At 36.3% G+C, this 26,028-nt stretch overlaps 2 protein-coding genes across 2 annotated transcripts; both read right to left on the bottom strand.

The window, feature by feature from the left end:
- Positions 1-6,381: 6,381 nt before the first annotated feature.
- On the bottom strand, positions 6,382-12,215 carry LOC145908697 (uncharacterized). The gene is made up of 9 exons (XM_082996021.1): positions 12,095-12,215; positions 9,662-9,733; positions 9,250-9,432; positions 9,123-9,194; positions 8,876-9,061; positions 8,650-8,721; positions 8,397-8,588; positions 7,208-7,279; positions 6,382-7,098 (listed from the first exon to the last, which is right to left on the bottom strand). Exons 1-9 carry the CDS (start codon positions 12,143-12,145, stop codon positions 6,664-6,666), a joined length of 1,335 nt encoding a protein of 444 aa, XP_082852147.1. The 5' UTR covers positions 12,146-12,215; the 3' UTR covers positions 6,382-6,663.
- On the bottom strand, positions 12,199-25,663 carry LOC145909699 (uncharacterized). Its single transcript, XM_082997053.1, has 29 exons — positions 25,538-25,663; positions 25,367-25,438; positions 24,639-24,833; positions 23,874-23,945; positions 23,621-23,803; positions 23,491-23,562; positions 22,901-22,972; positions 22,637-22,819; positions 22,474-22,545; positions 22,225-22,410; positions 21,149-21,220; positions 20,894-21,076; positions 20,730-20,801; positions 20,482-20,667; positions 18,679-18,750; positions 18,414-18,596; positions 18,239-18,310; positions 17,986-18,171; positions 17,282-17,353; positions 17,027-17,209; positions 16,865-16,936; positions 16,617-16,802; positions 14,805-14,876; positions 14,540-14,722; positions 14,365-14,436; positions 14,112-14,297; positions 13,491-13,562; positions 13,053-13,235; positions 12,199-12,267 (listed from the first exon to the last, which is right to left on the bottom strand). Exons 1-29 carry the CDS (start codon positions 25,661-25,663, stop codon positions 12,199-12,201), a joined length of 3,609 nt encoding a protein of 1,202 aa, XP_082853179.1.
- Positions 25,664-26,028: the final 365 nt, after the last annotated feature.

Genomic DNA, 26,028 nt, shown 5'->3' with positions numbered 1-26,028 from the left:
AGAACCCCTCTTGTGCTGAACCGTACACAAAAATACCGTCCTTTCTGCAAAAGTTGTCCTCAATAAAAGCCTCAGACGTCCCGATTAAATATGTTCCTTACGCTACAGAGTTAAGATTGCATCGAGTCTCTTGGTGCACAATGGAATCGAGTCATTAGTTTCGTCCAATTGGTCAGATATGAAGAGAAAGTCACTAGCGTTTTGACGAATACGTGCTCCAAGTGATGCATGAATCAATGAATGAATGAATGAATGAAATCTCCAGTCTGGGAAATGAATCGCTTATTGAAACTACATTCGGGCTTCGCAGGTAAACCACTGCGGATTTTTTATTACCTGCCGCCCATAGTATTCTGCTCAACAAACAGGTCTTTTTGGACGTCTGATCGTTTGCAGGTTGATGCGATATTTGCGACTAGCTGTCGTATAAATTGGAGGTGTTGAAAGAACGCGGTCGCGACATTGCGATATCCCTGTGATTTCTCACTAAAAACACCATTTTTCAGGCATTTCTCCTACCGTTTTCCAGTCGATAAGTTGATAAATAAATATAAGAAGTTATCGTTTTGGTTTTAACATGACAATAACAACTCCAATATAATTGTAATACCGTATCCATTAAAAAAGTTTGTTCGGCGGTTGTGATTCTTTATTGCCCGTCAAGAAACGAATATCGGCAAAACTCTGACTCAAGAGGGATCTGGGGTAGATGGTCATCTTACGCACATACACACAAAACAATTATGGTCTCTTCGGAGGTCGCCCGCTGCGGGTTTACGTTAAGTCGAGGTGAGCTGGTTTAAGTCAATCTACGGTGACTTCTTGTTGTCGTCCACCAATGTCCGAAATAAATGTTTTTGGTCCTTTCTCTAGGATTCGAGACGGACTATCGTACGGTGAGTCAGAAACGTAACGAGGTGCGTGTAATTCGTTTGGAACCAATGGCCTATATGGAGTGGAGTGACATTTGTGAAGGGACAAAATTTCGTACGTGTTCAAGCAAACTCTGTTCAGCTTCGGAAAGAGAGATGCTCGTAAGAACGAATTCGCCACAAACCCAAATTGGCGCCTCGTATACCAATTTGACCGATGACGCATGAATGTCCTCCTTCGGTGCGGTTAGAGCAGAACCAATGGTAACTGGTTCAGAGAGAGAACAGGAAAAAAGACAACTTACGGACAAAACAGTGCCACATTACAATGTTTTAGATATTTCCCTCAAGTTAAATATTTATGGGCATGAATAGAAATGCGTCGTGCTCATGATGTATATGCGAGTTAACAAAATGATTATATTAGGCTTAACTGTCGATTGTGCTCTCATAAATAAAAACGTAAAAAAATAAAAAAAAATCTCTTTTTTTGTTATTATTTATGAGCTAGTCAAAAATGTTTCATCTTACTTGAACTGGAAACTAAAACTACATTCAAGATCGCCTGAGGAACCAACCACAAACTTGTGCAGTAGCACAACTGAAAGTACAGCGGAAGAAAGTGATGTTACATCACAGTTTGAAGAGTCGTTATCGAGCACTTTAATTGCAATATTGAAGAAGAGTTATTAAAGTGGCCTTGGGTATATGTATTGCCACCATTTCTAATCAGCGTTTGTCCTTCCATAAAAGAGGAAGTGGCTGTTATCCCAAGTAAATACAGAAGGCAAATTGTAAATATTAAATTTCATGATATGTGAAGATACACAAAGTAAGTAACATCTTATTTCACTACAAAGTGTGCTGTGCAGTGACCTTGTGTTTTAATTCCTATCTATCCGAAGTCTAATCAGTACAGAGAAATGTTTGTCTCTTGTGACAACACACCCAGCACTGCAAGACAGGCTATCGCCCACTGGATCATTTCTTGTAAGCCCTTGTTTTGTTGATGTCATAGTTGTATTAAAATCTTTATGTTAGACATCTTGGCTGAACATGGTTTGCTTAACATTAATACATTATAGGATTGCATGACATGAGATTTTGCAGCTGTTGCAATCTGATTTCCTTGTTCTACATGGAGGTCTTCTTGGTTTGTGAAAAATCACGAGAAATATGTGACCTTTATTTATCTTTTTGCTGTTTATATTCCTACAATGCCTAAGTGGAAGATGTTTTGATAAGCTTAATTTCAGTCTAACGAAAAAGCTGCTTTTGAAATATATAAATGTGGGTTTGAAGCTTAATGATACATTCACCACAAGTGTTAGTCATAATTCGTCATGTTTTTGCCGGATTCAAGTGCATATTTTTCGGTTCAATGTACCTCATATTCAACAGCTTCAACAACAAAGTATAATATCTCAAAACCTACATGGGCAATTTTAACGAATTTTGAAGCACAGATTAAGCACAAGTTCCAATAATGCTACTTGCTGGTTATTAATCGATCTTATTAAACAACACTGTATCATCAACGTCATATTTGCAAATTATTGTGTTGCGTTTTTTGTAAACATTGGACAACAATCTCGCATTAAACCCAATTAATTTTTTTTCACGCAGAAAAGGCGAGCTTACAAAACAACGAAAAACAGCGCAAAAATTTTCTGCGACGATAAAAAAACAAGACATGAATATTCAGCGACGAGAAAAATGTCAGTTATACAATGTGTCGGTTTGACACTGTTTACAAATCGCGACCCGCGTCTGTTTGCAGTTGATCCGGTCGTCGCCCGCTCGCCCGCTTGCACGAATCACACGATCGACGGGCCACACTAGATTGGAACCGTTTTTTCGCTTAATATTAGAGAATACATCGATAATGGTAACTAAATATCGCACACCACGATTTTCACGAGCAAGTTTCTGTACTTCGACGAGATCTATTTGCCACAAAAGATCGATTCCAGACACAACGACACGTGAACGCAAAAAGTACCAAAGAGACGCTAGTTGACAAAACCTTTTTCCAGTCGACAAAATTTCAAATGCACATAACTACCGTTTCTCAATGGATTCCGATATTTTTTGGGATGCATGGATTGACACAAAATTTAAGAAAATGTGAATTTTTTTTTAAAAGAATTTTGTAGCGCATATTAATATGCAATGTCATAAATCAGCTATTACTTTTTTCATAGGTCGACAGGAAAGATAATTCTTGGAAAGCGCTCGAGCCAGCGGTTTATGAGGCCGATCACTCACGTTGCCTTAGCTACAAGTTATATAAATATTTTTGCAAGAAATTAAATATTTTTATACATATTACACAAATTTAATGATAATCAAATCAATTGTAAGAGTTAGAGATTTTTGAAAAAAGTTACAAGTGAAAGACTGATTTTCTTATGACGGTCATAATCAATTTTCGGTCGGGAAACATATTTCCCCCCACGAATGAGAAGACAAGTTTGGTATCGTTGGAAAGGTTTTTCAATGAGCTTTGCAATGGTTGTAAAATTATTTTTCCTCCTGTGCCTAGAAAAAAAGTTATGATCGAAAAACTGATTTTGGGGCCGTGGTTATGAACAATAATCGGCCGGTAAACACATAAGCCCCGCGAATGAGAAGACAAGTTTGGTATCGTTGGAAAGGTATTTGTGCAAGCAATGGTGGTAGAATTGTCTTTCCCGTCGGACTGTAGCCAAAGTAACAAGTAAAAAAACGATTTTTTTTATGGCAGTCATATTTAATATTCGGTCGGTAAATACATTTCCCCCACGAAATCGCGCACAAGTTAGGTATCGCTGTAAAGGGATTTTGAAGGGCTTTCCTTCGGTGGTAAAATTATCTTTCCTGTCGACCTATGAAAAACGTTATAGGTAATTTATGATATTAAAGCGGTTGATGCTTTATTGCGAGAGTCAGAAAGGGGCGAGCAACACAATAAACACGTGTATATAAGACGGCAATCGCGACACGGGAAAAAGGCTATAGCACGCTTCAATGCACAGGCGAACACTACAGTTCGGTCGCCACAATATTGTACATTAGTATGCGCTACAAAATTCGTTCAAAATTAATAATTTTTTTTTACATTTACATAAATTTTGTGTCAGGCATCGTGCCCAAAAATTATCAGAATCCATTGAGAAACGGTAGAGTTATGTGCGTTTGAAGTTTTGCCGACTGGAAAAAAAGTTTTGTCGACTAGCGTCTTTTTGGTCATAAAGTGCATGTGACACATAAAAGTAAAACATGTTAATAATTAAACTAAGAGATGTTCATAACTTTAAAACATTTTTGGCGAAAGAAGTAGCTTGATACGACGACTGGTTTCTGAGATACAGCTGATCAAAGTCGCAATTTTACCGTTGTGAACGAAATCGTGCGAAAGCCAGATCATTGTTGCGTGACGTCAAAGAAGGCGCTTTGGTCGTACGAGTGCTGGCAGCAAGCCTTATGCGTAGGAATGGAAAACATTGTAAAACTCGTTTATTATACTATTGCATTAAACATGGGACAACAAGTGAACAAGTGCAACAAACGCATTTCGATATTAATTTAAGCTGAAGACAGATGACCGCTGTTCGACCTATTATGTCTTATTTAGTTGCGTAACAATAAAACAGTTACTGGGACAGGGTGTTTTTACAGCATTTATGATCGCTAACGTGACACATTAACTTTTCGAAACACGACAAAGACAAACCGTCAATTTAGCATTGCGTTTTTGTTCACTCACAGCAAAAGATACAAGTAGGTTAATTTAATTTTAAGGCTGGCAAAGACCCTGAGAAAAACCGACCAAATTAGCTGATTATGCAACACAACACCGTTATTCTGTCATAGTACCACTTTTTGTCCGACAGTGGCGTTGTCTACGAGTTCGCGTCATAAATGATTTAGTTAATTCGCCACAATCAACCACTAATGTATTTTTCGCAATATAGTTGTAACTAGAAATGTTGGAATCATCAACTTAAAATCAACACAAAATCGAGATTAAAGTTATGACATCACACCCAAAATGACGTCATGTAATGTCACTGAGCAAAGAAACCCACCATCCCCGTCTTATCGAAGAACAGAATAGTGTCGTTGCTGCTATACCCTTGCTTTTTCGATGGTCAACGACAAAAAGGCCTTTGGTTTGTTACGTCACAGTGACATATTTTGTGTGATGTAAAATCTTGTGCTGACCTTTGAGGTAACGTAATCTGTGGATTCTCCTATGTTTGAAAATATTCGATTTCCGCAATATAATGCCACCACCGAAGTCCTAAGTATTCCATCAGAACAACCTGAAACACGAGTCTTTTTTACGCTTTTTGCTTTGTCGGTGACATCACTTTTAATCAAGTACTAAACCACTTTCCGCTACCTAGATTTTTTTGTAAATCTTTGTATCTGTCAAGAATTGGCTGCTGAATAGCGTGAAAGTAACGAAAATCGGTAGAAGTCGTATTCCCTATTCCCTCTAAATGAAGACACGTGTATTCAGCGTGCTGTTTTTTTTTTTTTTGGTTAATAATGTACAGCATAAAGTTGCGTCACCAGGTGCAAAAAGTTGCGTCACCAGTGTGCAAATATCCTGCTTTGAAAAGTTCCTATTAAATTTTGGATTAAAATTAAAGGAGCCTCCAGAGGGTAGGGGGTTGTTATGTATTTTTTGACCTGAATGTGCAGACAAGAGTCGGGCCTAACATAAAATGACACATGGAGGTATAACTGTCAACTAACTTTTTGACAACACCCAGCACAAAATAACTAGCTGACTGCAGAGGCCAAAAAATGCTCTAAAACTGCAACAAACACGATTGAAAAGGTGACGTCACTGAGTTTCTCTCTGTGGACCAGTCCGGCATTTCTTGCGGGCGAAATACTGATATGCTTTCTTTAATCGTATAACGAATACGTGCAACGAGTTTAATCTTCTCAAAACTGATTTCAAATTATTGGTGACATTTTGTATTTCACTCAACTGGTTTGTTTTTGACATAAAACGACCGAAAGAGTTGTAATTAATTGTGTGCATTATTTATAACAACCTAACCTTTATGGTTTTATCGGTGCCTATTTTATTGCATAATGTATATATAATGTTTATGGTCTTGCCGACTAAGGCAATTAAAACATAAAGCCGGAGTTTTAAACTTTGTGACTCAGAAATCTTTTGGGCTCACCATTGGTATAAAAATGACAGGCGGGCTTAATTGTTTGTTGTTTTAGGCCTAGAAACTTTCGATCAAGCTTCCTAGCAAAAAAGATTTTAAGACAATTAAGATATTACTCCTAACAAGGTTATGCAAGTGTTTGGCGCACGATAAGCAAAAATCACACGCACTACTTTCTTAAGTTATGCAATCCTGGTGTACGAAAATTAAGAATGACAGCAATATCACAACTTTTTTTCAGATTTAGCACATGCGATCGTTATGATGAGCGTTTATTTCTGTAAAATGCAAAATCACTGCATACTATTTAGTGTTAATTTTGTTGCAAGAATTTTAATGTTTTTTTTAATTAGTAAACGTTTCAAACAGTAAATAATACATTCGTTATTAATCATATGAAACCATAGAATTTAGCGGCGATTCAAAAAAGCTGTTACAAAAAATGATTAAACTACAAGCTACCCGAGGTAAACAACAAAAAACACTGCACTTATAGATCCAAATAGGAAAAATACAGGTGAAAGAATTTTGAATATATACATGTATCCCGTATAACATACAATAACAGAAATTAGGGAGCAATTATGACGTCTCGATTATTTGTCATTGTGCTAATCCTCTGACTTTGGTTGAAAATCGGCACCAGTCGCTATGGCTTCCTTTACTCCACCGGTCAATAAACCGTGAATTGCACCAACAGGAGCTCCCAAAACTCCCCCAGCCACCCCACCAACCGGTCCTAGTGGAACACTGGCCATTTCTGCTCCCTTTCGTGCTCCCGAAATTATCCCGTCCACAACCCCTTTAGCAGTGCCAACAAAAAAGCTTCCTAATTTCCTGACATATATATGTTCGTTTTTGCGGTTATATTCTTGAAGCTCCATCAAGATATCTTGGCTTTCCTGCTCATACATTCCCTTGTATTGGTCTCTGATTTTAGAAGCGTTTTCTTCAAACTTTGAAGAAAATATCTCCTTAGCCTTTTGTTTCAATCTGTCGTGAGTTTCTTCCAGAAGCGAAGGCTCGACGTACTTTCCATCAACCAACTGTGAAAGGTTCAAACTCATTTGAAAACCAGCTACAATAAGTAATTTGCTTCCACAAAAAGCAATTACTACTCGTGCATTAAGAATTAAGCTTGGACGTGTTGCTTACCTTTTTCATTTCCATTACATAGATGGCGATGTTTTCACGCAAAGTTAAATTCGCTTTCTTTTCCAGCATCGACTGAATAAAAAAAGTGAATTGAAAAAAGTGCATGTGGCACGACTTTGCGAAAAACTAAAGGTTCAACCGCAACAAACATATTGTCAGTTTTTAAGTTTTCTGGTTCTACATCTACTAAAAAACGTAAAAACGGCACAAAAAATAGCGGCTAGCATTTATCGTAAACCTTCTTCGCTGTAGCGAAATTACGTTACCACAAATGTTCTGGAAAAGCTGATGTAACAGCATACAAAAATATGCCACTTCACAAACCACAGGTATATTTATCCCTGAACATCGTTAAACCAAAAGGCATAGCAGGAACGAGATTACTCTGTTTTCTCAGTGACGTTACTGACGTTATTTTGGACGTAATGTCAAAATACTAACCTGTGTTGGCTTTATTATGATGATTTTAACATTTCTAGTTACGAACTGTATTGCTAAAAATATGTTACTGGTTGATTGCGGCGAATTAATCAATCTATTGCGATTCAATTTCGTTGCTAACGATACTGCCAAACAAAAAGTGGTGCTATGACAGGATAACTGTGTTTCCAGTAACTGTTTTATTATTACGCAACTACATAAAGCTCAAATATAAAGCTCAATAGGTCGAAACGGCGGCCATGTGCCTGCAGCTGAAATGAACAACAAAAATATGTTGTAGCACATGTTCATTTTTTTCACGCTACAATAATCTCGTTTTCGCACGATTTCGTACGCAACAGTTTAAACGTAACTTAATCAACTGTACAAACGTGCATGTGTTGTTGACGCATCACCCGTAATTTAAGCTTGTGGCGTAATAGAGTCACTTGTAACAGCAATCAACGTTCATTGTTTATGATTCATTCGATGTTTGAGTGGCTACTAACTGTGTGGACGTGTTATACTTGGAAGAAAGTCTATCAACACAAGGCAAAAAGTCGTAACAGTGTGTAACGTATACGACATGCCATAGCGAAGTTGCTCTTTTGGAGTAAAACTTGTAGCACGGAACAATTTTTTTGTGTTTTTCGTACGTTAAAAATTTGACGAATCAAGCATTTTCACTGATATCTTTAAACAAATCGCCCTGTTCGCTTCGTTGGATACTTCGTCTAATTCGGTCCAAGTGAAACGCAGGTGTACTTACCTTGTTGTGTGCATTTTGTGTCTCAACTAGTCCGTAATGCTCTTCCATATGTGATTTCAAATTATTCAGATTGGTATCGTATTCTTTCCGTAGATCTTTAGGTGGAATTTCTTTGTAGTAATTGAGTGCCACGTTACTTTCTTTCGTATAAAGTTGAGACAGATCGTCCTCATCGAAGTATTTACGTCTTGCCTATAAACAAAATACATTACTTGATAATACAAGAGTAATTTTGTATCGACTTTTTACTTACAACTTCCATTTTCTCTTTAAAATTGTCGAAAGCATCGATCTTTCGACGAAGAAATTGTTCAACCACTTTGTCCTAAAATCAAGATTAAAACCCAGAATTAAAACACGATGATATAAACTCGTCAATTTACTTACTGCACATAGAAACGCTTTTATAAGCGCTGCATGGCAAAATTATAATTGACGGTGGATTATTGCACCAAAAGAATCAGAAACAAAATTCTAACCTTTGCTTTTCGGTTTTCCTGCTGTGCTTTTTCGTACTTCACTGTAATTATTTCTTTCAATTGTGGTCGGCACGCTTTCACAATCGTAGATTGGTCATTCAAATCTACTATACTTTGAGCTTTATTCTGATAGATAAAATGATTTTCTTTGAGCTTCTTAATCTCCACGTAACCTCCGCTCATTTTCTGTCGAAACGAACTAATTTTTGAAAAGACTGAAGCAAATTGCTGAAGACGAAACACTTACTTCTTGCATTAATGATGAGTAAAGATTTTTAGCCGTTTCCAAACATTTGTCCACTTTTTGTTGGGCAAGTTTCTGTAACATTTCGTCATTATTGCAATTGTTGTTCACAGCAAAGATACAAGATTACATTGATTTCCTGCAAATCTTTTTGATTTTTCAAAATCTTATCCATCAGCTTTTTTCTTGCTTGCTTCGCCACTTCTGTGTTAAAGTCAATGCCAGAGTTATCAAACGAATTCATCGCTTTTGCAGAAGCATTATCGTGAGCTTCCCTAAATTCATCTTCACTCATCACTTGATCAGAGCAGATCTTGCAGAAAAACATTAATAGATAATAAGCCAAGCATGCCGTTGTATGAAATATTACTGCGTAATAAATAATAACATCTTAAATTATTGTGGAAGCGAATCTGAAAAATCAAACTCCGGTGAGATTTGAACCCGCGACCCTGGGTTAACCAGGCCTTATGTGAAATCATGGTTATACTTCTGCGTTACTTTTAACTTTGTTACGTTTTGTTAAACTTGACCATTTTTACCTTCTGAATTCCTTTCACATATATTTCTGCAGATGCATCAGAAATGTTGTTCAGGCGATGAATCAATTTTACCTTCAATAAAACAATATTATTACATTTTTATATGACAACAAAATCTTTGGTTGCTACGTGTGCTTATTTTTCTTCGCCTATTGTTTTGTTGGTTCTATAAACCTAAATGCGCAAAATTCCTTCCTTCAGACGTCACATAGTTCGAAACACTTCTATGCATAACGTGCATAACATTGTTTATTGTCGAGGAGAAATGAGTTAATCGAAAACATACTGAGGAATGTTACCAACACGTATGTTATAGATAACGGTAAAGATTCTGTTGTGTAATAATATCGTTTTATGTTCTACAGTTGACCCAACAAAAGAGCGTTTTAGATTCGCCGTGCAATCAGCGTGTCTGGCAATGCGACTTACGCCTGTGGATTTGCAGAGAAACTGTTTGATTAAACGTCATTTTTTGTGTATTGAAATTTCGTACAAAGCGCAGATGGCATGTTTCTCTATGTACAAAGCGCAGATCTGTGATGTAGGATACGGTATAACAATGATTTTAGACTTGTGGTTGTGATGTTTAATTCCAAAACGTAAACTTTACATTAATTAATCAACTTGCCAATAGGAACAAAAACAGGAGAAATGCATAATTTACAGAATGGTGTTTTCAGTGAGCAATCACAGGGCTATCGCGCTTGTCGCGAGGCGTTTACTTAACGCATATTTTTTACTCATGAATTTTCACATTACCGGACAACGCGTCCGAGAAGCAGCACATGACTGCTAGTCGCACGGCGCAACTGACGCCTCCACTTCGCAAGTGACCAGAAGCCATACACGCTTGGTTGCTGAGCCTGAAGCCATGCATTGTGCAGTGGGTGAATTAAAAATCCACTTGGCGATTTACCCATTAGCTCATTTTGCACTGGTGACTTTCAATGCGACTATTTTTTTTTATTTTTCTCAGACCGCAGCTTGATGCATCACACACATATATTTTCACTGCGTGTCAACAAATTGCCTGGTGGGAGATTCGTGATTACGGCCAAAACACGAGTTACATTTCACATTGCAACACCTTTTCCCATAAAGCCCGTCACCTAGTGGACTGTATTAAATGCCAATCCTGGAAATTACTAAAGACATGTTTGATTTTTTCACTATTAATTCGAATTTTTGACACATGACAATACTCAAAGCTATAATTATTTGTATATTATCCTCAAGTTCTCTGTCCTTGTTGTTGTTCCAGCGCTTGAATTAAATGTCACTTGCTTTATCGCAAAAAAACGAAGCTGTTTGTCACGTAAAAAAAAAAATGTGAAAAATTACAAACAAAACACATGACAAGTCATATAACAACGCGCGAAACGTTTGAGGTAACTTAGGCCTAGGAATTTTAACTGTTGTTTGTTCGAGTTTGTCTACAGATCGCGACAACATTCTACATCAAACTTCAGTGCACGTTCGATTGTTACGGAACATCTGACATTCACCCAACAAACACTTTCGCAGCGGGGGACTTTCTGCAGAGAAACTGTTTGATAAAACGTCATTTTTTGTGTATTGACATTCCGTACAAAGCGCAGATGGCATGTAGGTCAATCGCTTCGTTTCTATTTCGCCAGATGCGTTAATCTCGCACAGATGTGTTAATCGGTTTATATTTTTAATTTCGAAATCGACGTTCTTCAATAATAGCATTTTTCTCATTTTCGAAAATATTATAAATACCGTCGCACGGCCTTAAGCCAGGGAGACCGAGAAGATAGAAAACGATATAGACAGAGGATAGAGAACACTGGCGAAGCGATAGAATCACGCTCTGGACGCTGCGCGTTTTATGTTGTTTGTTTTAAATCAAGGTATGTTTGTTTTACGTTTCATGTTTGGATTAAAAGTCGAAAAGCTTTTCTTTGGCAGAAGTTCTTAATAGTCTTAGGAGTCAGATAAACGGCAGTGTTTCGTTCTGCACACCTTAGGTCGCTACAGATTTACTGCGCACCTCAGTGGCTAATAATTGCGTTCCTGGCGTTAACTGCGCACCGTTTTGTATGAATACAATCGAACTGTTTGTGACTCAGGCATACAATAGATTCCTCTAAAGCAAATCATGACTTAAAATATAGTTACATTTTATGCTACATTTAGTAAAAATAAGTGGTTCCGGAAAATGTAAGATTGGGCTGCGATCTTTGTTTCAAATGTTTTTTTGCATTTTGCATTGATTTCACAGCGCAATGTTTTTTTTGTCAAATCGCGGTTCAGTCATATAACTTTTTAGATTGTCACGCTGTGAAATCAAACGCCCTTGTTTTCATTTTGTTACATCTTATACAATGTAGCCCATGCAAAATGTAGCGTAACATCTAGTAATGTACAGGGTATATGATTGGCATTCCAGTCGTAGAAAAAGTAACAAACCTTTAACTCTTTGTTTTTTTCTTGTATTATTTTATACTCGTTGATGATCATTGTTTTGAATAGTGATCTGCACGAGTTCAAAATGTTAATTTGCTGATTCGAATCTACGAAACCTCGGGCTTCTTTCTCAGTTTCCAAATGTTTTTCTTCGAGCTCCTCGGCCTCCACGTAGGCTACAAAACTCATAAGAATTTAAGATTTTAATATTGAAACATAAATTTGGCATTATTAGTTACATAGATTTCCTTAAAATCTTTTTTGCTCTCCAGAGTTTTTTGGACAGCAAAAAAGATTGACGTTCCTGCCAATCATGTCATTGCATGAGACATTACTACGATTTCATGGATTGTAACGCAAGCCGCAAATGTCTGAGACTGTACAGACGGCCTGTAAGCAGACGTGTAACGCCCTTGTTGATTAATTCAAGAGCAACCAAGTTATTACATATTAATTTTCAGGAAGTTATTGCACGCATCTATAGAAATAGTATTGATAATATGCAGAGCTTTTACAAAAAAACGTTTCGGTTGATTTAAATCCATACATACCTTAGCTGGATCTAGATACTCAGCTAACGTACTTTTGTGCCTGTCATTGTATATTTCCCAACTACAATAAATATTTTTGTGTGCCGCTTCAAACTTTTTTTTACCATATTTTAATATTTTTTAAGGGGTTACAACAAATAACCTACACGAACTTCATCGGCATAGAATTTTATGCAGATTTGTGTAGTTTCACAAAACTTTTATGCGGGCTTCATTAGACCACGACACATTCGCTGCAGCAAAAGAGTCTACGATTTCTTGTCAACGTTGTTTTTAGCAATTGTCTCCCCTGGATAAGTTACGTAGCACTAGCCGTTCCTTTAAATTTTTTGCTTAGTTACTACGATGGTGCCACATTCACATTTTAGTGCCTGACAACGAAGTATCAATTTTAAGCAAATATTACTTACATTAATTTCTTCAAAATCTCTTTGACTGCGTAAGATCATGTCTACAAGTGTCTTTCCTGCGTCATTTTTTACTTGAGTATTGGCGTTATTGTCTGAGTTGCCAAACCAATCCATCTCTTTTGCAGAAGCATTATCGTGGGAAACCCTGAATTCTTCTGCACTCATCACTTTTTCTGAGCAGAGCTTGCAAAAAATTTAAATTTGACCATTGAGTAATGTTGTTAAATCACTGCACCAACACTTTGACCATCACCAACCCACAATGTCATTAGGTCACAAGGTCACATGGTAAATCTCATCCACACCAGCAGGGTAGAAAATAAGGTATAAGGTACAACAACAATTGAATGAGCAATGACATTAAGGTACAACAGCAATTAATATTAACTGCTAAACACCTTTAATTACGTTATTGTTTGATAAATTAAACATCCTTACCCTATTCATTCTTCTCTTGTACATATCTAAGGCTTTGCCACATTTTTCTTGAAGATGGAGAATCAATATTTTCTGTAATGAAAAACATTTTTTTAATACGCGCTAAGAACATATTAAAAACATAATCCAACAAACATATAATTGCTGCTTTTTACTTTTCTTGTGGTAAGCAATCGACTTTTAGGCCAGGCACACTATCAAACCGCTATTTTTATTTAAATTTTACTCAAGATTTGTTGATATTGTTGCCAATTAACCCAAAACATGATTCAAAAGCCCCAGCAGGACTTGTTTGATACAAAGTATTATACATGTACGAACATGCAACGCTTTCATAAATGAGAGTTAAACAAGTCATCTGACTGAGGGTATTGGGAAATTAATGTTTTTCCATTTTATGTGTGTACATTCCTACACACATAATTGGGAAAAACTTTAATTTCCCAATACCCTCAGTCAAATGACTTGTTTAACTCTCAGTCATTAATGTTACTGGTCCATTAACGGCCTAACACTCGCTTTCGCTGACTGCGAATTTTTAAAGTGACAACTCTTTACAGTCATTAGATGCACATTTTACAAATACATTATGAATAAAATTGTACTAAAAATGTAACAAACCTTTAATTCTTTATTTTTTTCTTGTATTATTTTATACTCGTCGATAATCATTGTTTTGAATAGTGGTCGGCACGCGTTCACAATGTTAGCGTGGTCATTCGAATCTACGACATCTCGAGCTTTGGTCTGAGAGTTTAAATGTTTTTCATTGAGCTCCTCATCCTCCACGTAACCACCGCTAATTTTCTGTCGAAGGGTAATATTTTTTTTAGTGCGACTGAAACAAAGAAATAAACAACTTTAAGTGGCTTACTTCTTGCATCAAGGATTTGTAGAGATTTTTAGCCGTTTCCAAACATGTTTTTACTGTTTCTTGAGCATTTTTCTGAAATTGTGACATTTCGTTATTGCAATTGTTGTGTAGGCTACACAAATCATGAGACTTTGAGATTTGAATATCGAAACATAAATTTGGCATTATCATTTACATTGATTTCCCCAAATTCTTCTTTGCTCTCTAAAATCACGTCCTTGAGTTCTCTTCTTTTTTGCTTTGCCACTTCAGTGTTTACGTCAGTGTCAAAGTTATCAAACCAATTCATCGCTTCTCTGGATGCATTTTCGTTGACTTTTCTAAATTCTTCATCACTCATCACTTCATCAGAGCAGAACTTTCATTAAAAACATGAAAATTACAAATTAATGTCAAATATCCTGAACCCCAGTGCAATCTCATTTTTTGATCATTATTACCTTTTGCATTGTTTTCTTGTACATATCTACAGCTGTCTGAGATTTGTTTTCAAGACGATTAATCAATCTCTCCTGCAATGAAAATACGTGGTTCTTTCATCGAACGTATTAACCAATAATATGAAACTACATTGCAACGTGAATTTCTTTCTTTCTGTGGCAAACTTGCTCAAATATTAGCATGTGCATCGTAGGTTGTTATTTCATTTATCCTTGTCGACTTATTAGCGCGAGTATATGTGGCTCATGTTCTATTTTGTTTCACTGTAAGCGCGTTTATACTTATTTTATAGGTTTGAACGCTACAGGTCAGCGACTAAATTAAAAAAAAAAAGTTTTTAAGAAAAAGCAAAGTGATGCACTGATATACCTTCTCGGCGATGGAAAATACTACTACACCGGGTCGCAATTTTTTTTTTCCAAACTTGATTCACGTATAAACCTATGTAACACAGAAATCTGTGCGAATATTAACGCTAAGATTTCGTGCTGTATTTCAACTTAAATTTGTAAACAAAAATAAACAGGCGGTGGCCCTATTCACGCCTAATCATTAAAATTCGGACAGATTTCTGTTTTACACATACTTATATGTGGATCAAGTTTGGAAAAAAACTTTGTGATCCGCTGTAAAAATATTTTCAATAGACAATAGGAGCAATGATTTCTTAACTCTTTTGGTATATCTCTTGATAAAGTTAAAACGAACAACATCGTGAAAGAAAAGTTTGATGAACACTTTGATGTTCGTAAGAATGTAATTTATGAACGATCCAGTTTAATTCACGTGTGAAATGAACCTGACGAATACATTCATGAATTTATAACTTCACTATTTTTACTAGCCTAAAGCTGCAATTATGGCCAACTAAAAGAAGAAATGATAAGAGATCGTATTGTGGTCGGGTATTTTTGATAAAAAATTGTCTCTGCGGTTGCAACTAGATCCTAGTCTTACGTGGAATAAAGTAGTAAATATGGCCAGAAACACAAAAATTTGTCAACGCAAGTGACAATCAAACACTGGAATGAGGCCCGAGGGAGGGTGCCAGTGGTGTCGAGCGCGCAATGTTACATGTCACACTTCCAACAAGCGCGATCCTTTCCTATGTACAATCGACGCAAAGCCACGAGAAAAACCTTTTTTTCGTTGTGGTCGCTTGGCAAAATATTATTCTTTTCCATAAAGTGTTGATGTGTACGGAAGTTTGCTGAATGCAAAAGAAAATTTAGTGTCCGCTTATTAGCGCCATTGGTGTTATACGCTTTCATTCCTCTGATTAACATTGTACGTAGGTGTATTTAAACCATGCGTTTGACCACGTGTTTAAAATAAATGATTGGTTTTAAGTAACATGCGACAGACAGTTCATGTCGCAGTGCCTCCAGTAAGAGGAAGAAATATACTCAAAGCTTGTAAGTGCAATACTTCGCTGTTGTTTGATCTAGAGACGAATTGAGTATTGAAGTGTGTTTGGCCCATGCCCCTTGCAGGCGTCGCAGCACTTTCGGTAACCCTTACTATAAATAGTCAACCGCTTTAGCCCTTTAACTAAGTCCGCCAGATGAATGACCGCTGACGACTGAGTATGTTAAGCAAAGCAACTGCATGCCCGAAATTTGTAAAAAGGCAGAGATGCCGTAAAATTAAACATAACGCGTATCGTTGTGAAAAATTACTACTTGTTTACGCACAAAAAAAAAAACGTTTTGATGTTGCGTTTTTAAGTTTAAAACATTTTATGCCTTTTTCAAAGCGGGCATTAAAGACGAATAGTTAAAATTATATGATTAGCATTAAGAGTATCAAACCTGTAATCTTTTGTTTTTTTGCTTAACTTTGGTATACTCGTTGATGATCATGGTTTCGAATAGTGATCTGAACGAATTCACAATGTTAATTTGCTCATTCGAATCTACGACAACTCGGGCTTCTTCCTCAGTTTCCAAATGTTTTTCTTCGAGGTCGTGGGCCTCCACGTAGCCATCGCCAATTTTCTGTCGAAATCATTTTTTATAATTAGGCGAAAACAAACGAAATGTCGAAATCTGAAACCTACTTCTTCCATTGAGGATGTGTAGAGATTTTTAGCCGTTTCCAAACATTTTTGTACAGTTTCTTGGGCAATTTCCTGTAAATGCAATATTTCGTTACTACAACTGTTGTGTAGTCTGCACATCTCATAAGACTTTAAGATTTAAAATTTGTCGTTATCATTTACATTGATTTTCTTAAAATCTTTTTCGCTCTCCAAAATCACGTCCTTGAGTTTTTTTCTTTTTTGCTTTCCCACATCTGTGTTGATGTCAGAGTCAGAGTTGTCAAACCAATTCATCGCTTCTCTGGATGCATTTTCGTGGGCATCACTAAATTCCATTTCACTCATCACTTTTTCGGAGCAGAACTTGCAAAAAACAACAATAAATAACTAACATCCCAAATCCTGTGCAATTATATTTTTTTCAACCATTATTACCTGTTGCATTGTTTTCTTGTACATATCTACAGCTGTGTGAGATTTGTTTTCAAGACGATTAATCAATTTTTCCTGCAATGAAAATACGTGGTTCTTACATCGTAAGTATTATCCAATACTATGAAACTACATCGCAAACGTGAATTTCTTTTGTTCTGTGGCAAACTTGCACAAATATTTGCGTGTGGATCATTGGTTTTCTATTCCTTTATCCTGTCACGGTTGTCAGGCTGTATCTAGTATTGCACACCCAAACGAGTCTTTTAGGCCAGGCACACTATCAAACCGCTACTTTTTGTTTAAATTTTACTCAAGATTTGTTGATATTGTTGCCAATTAACCCAAAACATGATTCAAAAGCACCAGCAGGACTTGTTTGATACAAAGTATAATACATGTACGAACATGCAACGCTTTCATAAATGAGAGTAAACAAGTCATTTGACTGAGGATATTGGGAAGTTAAATTTTTCCATTTTCTGTGTGTACAATCTTTCACACATAATTGGAAAAAAACTTTAATTTCCCAATACCCTCAGTCAAATGACTTGTTTAACTATCAGTCATTAATGTTACTGGTCCATTAACGGCCTAACACTCGCTTTCGCTGACTGCAAATTTTTAAATTGACAACTCTTTTCAGTCATTAGATGCACATTTTAAAAATACATTATGAATAAAATTGTACTAAAAATGTAACAAACCTTTAATTCTTTATTTTTTTCTTGTATTATTTTATACTCGTCGATAATCATTGTTTTGAATAGTGGTCGGCACGCGTTCACAATGTTAGCGTGGTCATTCGAATCTACGACATCTCGAGCTTTGGTCTGAGAGTTTAAATGTTTTTCATTGAGCTCCTCATCCTCCACGTAACCACCGCTAATTTTCTGTCGAAGGGTAATATTTTTTTTAGTGCGACTGAAACAAAGAAATAAACAACTTTAAGTGGCTTACTTCTTGCATCAAGGATTCGTAGAGATTTTTAGCCGTTTCCAAACATGTTTTTACTGTTTCTTGAGCATTTTTCTGGAATTGTAACATTTCGTTATTGCAATTGTTGTGTAGGCTACACAAATCATGAGACTTTGAGATTTGAATATCGAAACGTAAGTTTGGCGTTATTATTTACATTGATTTCCCCAAATTCTTTTTTGCTCTCTAAAATCACGTCCTTGAGTTCTCTTCTTTTTTGCTTTGCCACTTCAGTGTTTACGTCAGTGTCAAAGTTATCAAACCAATTCATCGCTTCTCTGGATGCATTTTCGTCGACTTTTCTAAATTCTTCATCACTCATCACTTCATCAGAGCAGAACTTTCATTAAAAACATGAAAATTACAAATTTATGTCAAATATCCTGAACCCCAGTGCAATCTCATTTTTTGATCATTATTACCTTTTGCATTGTTTTCTTGTACATATCTACAGCTGTCTGAGATTTGTTTTCAAGACGATTAATCAATCTCTCCTGCAATGAAAATACTTGGTTCTTTCATCGTACCTATTAACCAATAATATGAAACTACATCGCAACGTGAATTTCTTTTGTTCTATGGCAAACTTGCACAAATATTAGCATGTGCATCGTAGGTTGTTATTTCATTTATCCTTGTCGCCTTATTAGCGCGAGTATATGTGGCTCATGTTCTATTTTGTTTCACTGTAAGCGCGTTTATATTTATTTTATAGGTTTGAACGCTACAGGTCAGCGACTAAATTAAAAATTTTTTTTTTTAAGATAAACCAAAGTGATGCACTGATATACCTTCTCGGCGATGGAAAATACTACTACACCGGATCGCAATTTTTTTTCCAAACTTGATTCACGTATAAACCTATGTAGCACAGAAATCTGTGCGAATATTAACGCTAAGATTTCGTGCTGTATTTCAACTTAAATTTGTAAACAATAATAACAGGCGGTGGCCCTATTCACGCCTAATCATTAAAATTCGGACAGATTTCTGTTTTACACATACTTATATGTGGATCAAGTTTGGAAAAAACTTTGTGACCCGCTGTAAAAGTATCTTCAATAGACGATAGGAGCAATGATTTCTTAACTCTTTTGGTATATCTCTTGATGAAGTTAAAACGTACAACATCGTGAAAGAATAGTTTGATGAACACTTTGATGTTCGTAAGAATGTAATTTATGAACGATCCAGTTTAATTCACGTGTGAAATGGATCTGACGAATACATTCATGAATTTATAACTTCACTATTTTCACTAGCCGAAAGCTGCAATTATGGCCAACTAAAAGAAGAAATGATAAGAGATCGTATTGTGGTCGGGTATTTTTGATAAAAAATTGTCTCTGCGGTTGCAACTAGATCCTAGTCTTACGTGAAATAGAGTAGTAAATATGTCCAGAAACACAAAAATTTGTCAACGCAAGTGACAATCAGACACTGGAATGAGGCCCGAGGGAGGGTGCCAGTGGTGTCGAGCGTGCAATGTTACATGTCACACTTCCAACAAGCGCGGTCATTTCCTATGTACAATCGACGCAAAGCCACGAGAAAAACCTTGCTTTCGTTGTGGTCGCTTGGCAAAATATTATTCTTTTCCATAAAGTGTTGATGTGTACGGAAGTTTGCTGAATGCAAAAGAAAATTATTGTCCGCTTATTAGCGCCATTGGTGTTATACGCTTTCATTCCCCTGATTAACATCGTACGTAGGTGTATTTAAACCGCGCGTTTGACCACGTGTTTAAAATAAATGATTGGTTTTAAGTAACATGCGACAGATAGTTCATGTCGCAGTGCCTCCAGTAAGAGGAAGAAATATACTCAACGTTTGTAAGTGCAACACTTCGCTGTTGTTTGATCTAGAGACGAATTGAGTATTGAAGTGTGTTTGGCCCATGCCCCTTGCAGGCGTCGCAGCACTTTCGGTAACACTTACTATAAAGAGTCAACCGCTTTAGCCTTTTAACTAAGTCCGTCAGATGAATGTCGGCTGACGAATGAGTATGTTAAGCAAAGCAAGTGCATGCCCGAAATTTGTAAAAAGGCAGAGATGCCGTAAAATTAAACATAACGCGTATCGTTGTAAAAATTACTGCTTGTTTACGCACAAAAAAAAACGTTTTGATGTTGCGTTTTTAAGTTTAAAACATTTTATGCTTTGTTCAAAGCGGGCATTAAAGACGAATAGTTTAAATTATATTTTTCGCATTAAGAGTATCAAACCTGTAATCTTTTGTTTTTGTGCTTAACTTTGGTAAACTCGTTGATGATCATGGTTTCGAATAGTGGTCTGCACGAGTTCACAATGTTAATTTGCTCATTCGAATCTACGACACCCCGGGCTTCTTCCTCAGTTTCCAAATGTTTTTCTTCGAGGTCGTGGGCCTCCACGTAGCCATCGCCAATTTTCTGTCGAAATCATTTTTTTTAATTAGGCGAAAACAAACGAAATATCGAAATCTGAAACCTACTTCTTCCATTGAGGATGTGTAGAGATTTTTAGCCGTTTCCAAACATTCTTGTACAGTTTCTCGGGCAATTTTCTGTAAAATGCAATATTTCGTTACTACAACTGTTGTGTAGGCTACACAACACGTAAGACGTTAAGATTTAAAAATTTGGCGTTACTATTTACATTGATTTCCCCAAAATCTTTTTCGCTCTCCAAAATCACGTCCTTGAGTTTTTTTCTTTTTTGCTTTCCCACATCTGTGTTGATGTCAGAGTCAGAGTTGTCAAACCAATTCATCGCTTCTCTGGATGCATTTTCGTGGGCATCACTAAATTCCATTTCACTCATCACTTTTTCGGAGCAGAACTTGCAAAAAACAACAATAAATAACTAACATCCCAAATCCTGTGCAATTATATTTTTTTCAACCATTATTACCTGTTGCATTGTTTTCTTGTACATATCTACAGCTGTGTGAGATTTGTTTTCAAGACGATTAATCAATTTTTCCTGCAATGAAAATACGTTATTCTTACATCGTACGTATTATCCAATACTATGAAACTACATCGCAAACGTGAATTTCTTTTGTTCTGTGGCAAACTTGCACAAATATTCGCGTGAGGATCATTGGTTTTCTATTCCTTTATCCTGTCACGGTTGTCGCCTTATATGCGCTTGTTATGTGGCTAATGTTCTATTTTGTTTCACTGTAAGCGCGTTTATATTCATTTTATAACTTCTATAACAAAGTACCAACCCCGCAGTTGGTGATCCCGTTGACTCTTAAACCTTGTTGGGATTCACATTTTGTGCCAACTTAGCGCTGTGTTTCATTTTACAAGTTTATTTCCAGTTTTCGCTAAAAAGGAGAACAATAGAAAAACTAAAATTCTGTTGCATTGTAAGAGCGCTAGTCCAAGGGACAGCAGTTGGTAAGCATCGAGCAAACTCTTCTGTTTCGGGACGTTTACCAATTCCCACCGTTAACAAAATAAAGGAAGGCTTGGACGGATGACAGCAATGTCGGAAATGTGCCGTTAAACTCACAAAACAAAGTTGCAACAGGAACCTAAAGTTGCTTTGAAATTATTTTGCACATTATTCTCAAAATGTACTAGAAATGTTCCACAGAACAATCCGGTTTGAAGTAGCGTGCGACATACAGTGCACGTCGTAGTGCCTCCAACAAATGGAAAAAAAATATTCAACTTCGTTGTTGTTTAATCAAGAGACGAACTGCGTTTGGAATTGTGTTTGGCTATCAGCCGCTATAGTCTGTAGTCCGTCAGACGTATGATGGCTGAGTATGAAATTTGAAAAGAGGCAGAGATGCCGTAAAATTAAAAACAAAAGCATATCCTTTGAAAAGTTACTTCTTGTTTACACCTAAAAGTATTTTGATGTTGCACTTTTAGGTTTAAAACATTTTGTGTTTTTTTCGAAACGGTCATTAAAAGTCAATCAGTTTAAATTGTATGAATAGCTTTGTATTCTCAAGAAAAGTAACCAACCTTTAATTCCTTGTTTCTTTCTTGTATTTTTTTATGCTCGGTGATAATCATTGTTTGGAATAGTGGTCTGCACGAGTTCACAATGTTAGTTTGCTCATTCGAATCTACGACACCTCGGGCTTCTTCCTCAGTTTCCAAATGTTTTTCTTCGAGCTCCTGGGCCTCCACGTAGCCATCGCCAATTTTCTGTCCAAATCAATTTTTTTTAAATAGGCGAAAACAAACGAAATGTCGAAATCTGAAACCTACTTCTTCCATTGAGGATGTGTAGAGATTTTTAGCCGTTTCCAAACATTTTTGTAATGTTTCTTGGGCAATTTTCTGTAATTGTTACATTTCGTTATTGCAATTGTTGTATAGGTTACACAAATCATGAGACTTTGCGATTTTAAAATTTGGCGTTACTATTTACATTGATTTTCTCAAAATCTTTTTTGCTCTTCAAAATCACGTCTTCGAGTTTTTTTCTTTTTTGCTTTGCCACATCTGTGTTGACTTTAGATTCAGAGTTGTCAAACCAATTCATTGCGTCTCTGTATGCATTTTCGTTGGCTTTTCTAAATTCTTCATCACTCATCACTTCATCAGAGCAGACCTTTCAACACAAACATGAAAATTCCTAATTTGTGTCAAAAATCCTAAACCCAATGCAATCTCATTTTTTGATCATTATTACCTTTTTCATTATTTCCTTGTACATATGTACAGCTGTGTGAGTTTTGTTTTCAAGACGATCAGTCAATTTTTCCTGTTTCAATAAAAAAAAATCCATGACTTAACTCGTAACAACATGATCAATAACAATAAATACAAACTGTGCTATAGAATGTTCTTTTAGGATATTTAGTTTTGCTTGACTAAGAGCTCTGTAGGCCAAGTGCCCTTATTATTCTTGCTGTAGTAACAATTTCGTGTTTAAAGTTGTAAAGACATTACATGCAGACTATGTTACAACGAACTTTAAAACAAAATCAGTCTACTTTTACAATTTGTCTTGATGGTAAATAAAATTTAAACCATTAATTCTTTGTTTTTTTCTTGTATTTTGTGGTACTCATTGATGATCTTCGCTTCCAATAGTGGTCGGCACGCTTTCACAATCTTAGTTTGGTCATTCGGATCGACAACACTTTGAGCTTTTTTCTGATAGTTTAAATGATTTTTTTTGAGCTCCTGAATCTCCACGTAACCACCGCTCATTTTCTGTCCAAACGAAATAACTTTTGGGTGAGACTGAAGCAAATTACTGAAACCTGAAACACTTACTTCTTGCATTAAGGATGTGTAAAGATTTATAGCCTTTTTCAAACATTTGTCCACTGTTCGTTGAGCCTGTTTCTGTAATTGTACCATTTCGTTATTGCTATTGTTATGCACCTAAAAAATAAGACTTTACATTAATTTCCCTAAACTCGTTTTGAATTCCGAAAATCTCGTCCTCAAGTTTTTGTCTGTTTTCCGTTGCCACATCTATGTTGACGACAGTGTCAGAGTTATCAAAGGAATTCATCGCTTCCGCAAAAGCATTATCGTGGGCTTCCATAAATTCTCTTTCATCCAATACTTGATCAGAGCAGCACTTGCAAATATTAAAAATAGATAACTAACATCTTAAAACTTGTGCACTATATTTGTAATACCATTATTACCTTTTGCATTGTTTCCTTGTACATATCTACAGCTGCGCGGGTTTTGTTTTTAAGATGAAGAATATACTTTTGCTGTAAATTTTTTTTGTCAGTGCAAACAATAACTATTTGCTTAATAAAACTTCAAGTTCGATCTAACAGACAGATCTTGGTGTTTTTATTCGCAGAAAAATATATGATACAAAGAAATATGTGATACCAAGCTAGAGTATTGCTACGTCATCATCATCTGGGCAACGACGAATTGTGCAATATGTCCTATGCAACTTATGTCGAAATAGGTAGCGTTTACTTCAGGCATAGAGATCCTAGGTGAACCCTACTTTACAGTTTATGGTCCTTGACCCCTAAAGGCCATCTCCTGTTTTGTGGTTTCGAACTAATCAATCTTACAATTTATATTTTTACATAAACAATTTGATTCTTACCAAGTGCCAATAAGAAGACACAAGGCAGGCAATGTAAACTTCAAAGCAGAGGAAATAATTTACGCTTTAAAATGAACTAGCAATTCAAATAAGAAACAGTATTTGCTTACACCCACATTCATTGGACATATTGCACTACTCAGCCGTTGCCTTAATGGTGATGACGTAGCAATATTTCAGCTTGGTAATTATAAGATCGTTAAATATTCATGTTATGGGTTGTGAAATGATTACATTTCGCTTTTACAACTGCGTACAGTAAAGCACTGTTTCGCATTATTCGAATCGGTTGTTACAACAACAATAATATTGATTAATTTTTAAGTTGTGTTCTTACGAGTTCGATGCCATTGGATTCCTTTGCTCTGCTAAGTTCAAGTTTGAATAAATCATGCATCGTGGATTCGCAACTATCTACAATTTCTGTGGGAATGTCTGCTGTTTGATTTTTGTAATGCGCTTCAGATTCGATTTTGCAGTCACGTGCAAGCTTTTCCAATTGCTCTTCAGTGACGTATTTTCCAGAGATTTTCTTTGATGAAACAAAATAATAATACAACTGATTCGTGCAGCAAAACCAAAAGAGCGAAAGCAAATAACCCTAAAAAGCCAGTTAGGGATCTTATTTAACAAACCTTATCGCAATGTGGAGGTCGTCCGGTTTTTAGTTCTACAAAATGTTACGGAAAAATCAAGGCTTGTAATAGAAACGGACAAGCAACATTATATTGACCGCTTTAACTCCAACCATGGTCGCTAGCGTTTCATGGTTCACTACGCATACCATGATGCCGTTGGAACGAACCGAACGACAGCTTACCTACGTGCCTATTTCCTGTTTTGTGCTTGTTTTCACATTACACGGTGTTACATTTATTTACACCTGCTGAAGCGAGCAAATCTCACGATAACTTATTATTTTGTTGCCGTTTTTTGTGCTGACTCGTGGAGTCGGTCTTTACTCGTAACGCAATAAAGCAGTGCAATGCTTTAGGCAAGCGTTTCTCTAATTCGATTAACTTATTACAAGCCCCTACATAACGTTCAGTAAATTAACAAGCTTACTTCCTTTAGTGAATTCGCGTACTTTTCCACCGTTTCTTTCAGTGCTTCTCCGGCTTTTGACTTGAGATTTTCCTGAAAAAACCCTCATGATACGAAACAAACACAACCATATACATAATTTCAGCGGGTATAAAGATCTAAAGTTATAAAATAAATTCTCTTTTCACAAACCATTTGAGCTATCATCATTTTTTCAAACATAATAAACTCCATGTTAATGCTGTCCTCCAAATTCGTTCTGTATTTTAAGTTGAATTTCTTATCACCAAGCTTTGGTCGTTTATCAAAATCTGCCATTGCTTGAGACTTCAGTGTCTCATGTTTGCTTCTGAAGTCATTTTTGTTTAGAAATTCGTCTTTGCAAATCTAAATCCAAGGCTTTAGTCGGTTAGTTTTGCAAAGATATTTTGAGATAATAAGGTATAATATACCTCATTCATTCTTCTGCAATAAATTGTTAGGCAATCACCAACACACTGCAAAATGTCAACTTTTGCTGTAGTCTGCACGAGAATAACATCTTACAATTTAAGTTTATAAATGTACCATGTTGAATATTAAAAAATAAACGTTACCTTCCTATCTGCTATATCATGTGGCAAGTATCGTGAGAAAACGAAAACACAAACTCAATGATCGATTTTTGCCTGATAGATCACTAA

This window comes from Ascidia mentula, chromosome 7 (assembly GCF_947561715.1).
Source record: "Ascidia mentula chromosome 7, kaAscMent1.1, whole genome shotgun sequence".
Lineage (NCBI taxonomy): Eukaryota > Metazoa > Chordata > Ascidiacea > Phlebobranchia > Ascidiidae > Ascidia > Ascidia mentula.
The sequence above is the reverse complement of the archived record's forward strand: the minus strand, read 5'-3'. Positions and strand labels throughout refer to the sequence as shown.

What these genes read in the sequence shown, in the direction of transcription:
- LOC145909699 (XM_082997053.1), bottom strand. Translation starts at nt 25,663, where the DNA reads ATGGCAGATTTTGATAAACGACCAAAGCTTGGTGATAAGAAATTCAAC. An exon ending in AAGATTTTAAGAAAATCAAT is followed by an intron (nt 16,937 to 17,026) that starts GTAAATGATAAC and finishes TTGCATTTACAG; the next exon opens with GAAATTGCCCAAGAAACTGT. An exon ending in ACAAGAGAAGAATGAATAGG is followed by an intron (nt 13,236 to 13,490) that starts GTAAGGATGTTT and finishes ATTTTTTGCAAG; the next exon opens with CTCTGCTCAGAAAAAGTGAT.
- LOC145908697 (XM_082996021.1), bottom strand. Translation starts at nt 12,145, where the DNA reads ATGATCATCAACGAGTATAAAATAATACAAGAAAAAAACAAAGAGTTA. An exon ending in AAAAAAACAAAGAGTTAAAG is followed by an intron (nt 9,734 to 12,094) that starts GTTTGTTACTTT and finishes GTTTTATTGAAG; the next exon opens with GTAAAATTGATTCATCGCCT. An exon ending in ATGTGAAAGGAATTCAGAAG is followed by an intron (nt 9,433 to 9,661) that starts GTAAAAATGGTC and finishes TTTTTCTGCAAG; the next exon opens with ATCTGCTCTGATCAAGTGAT.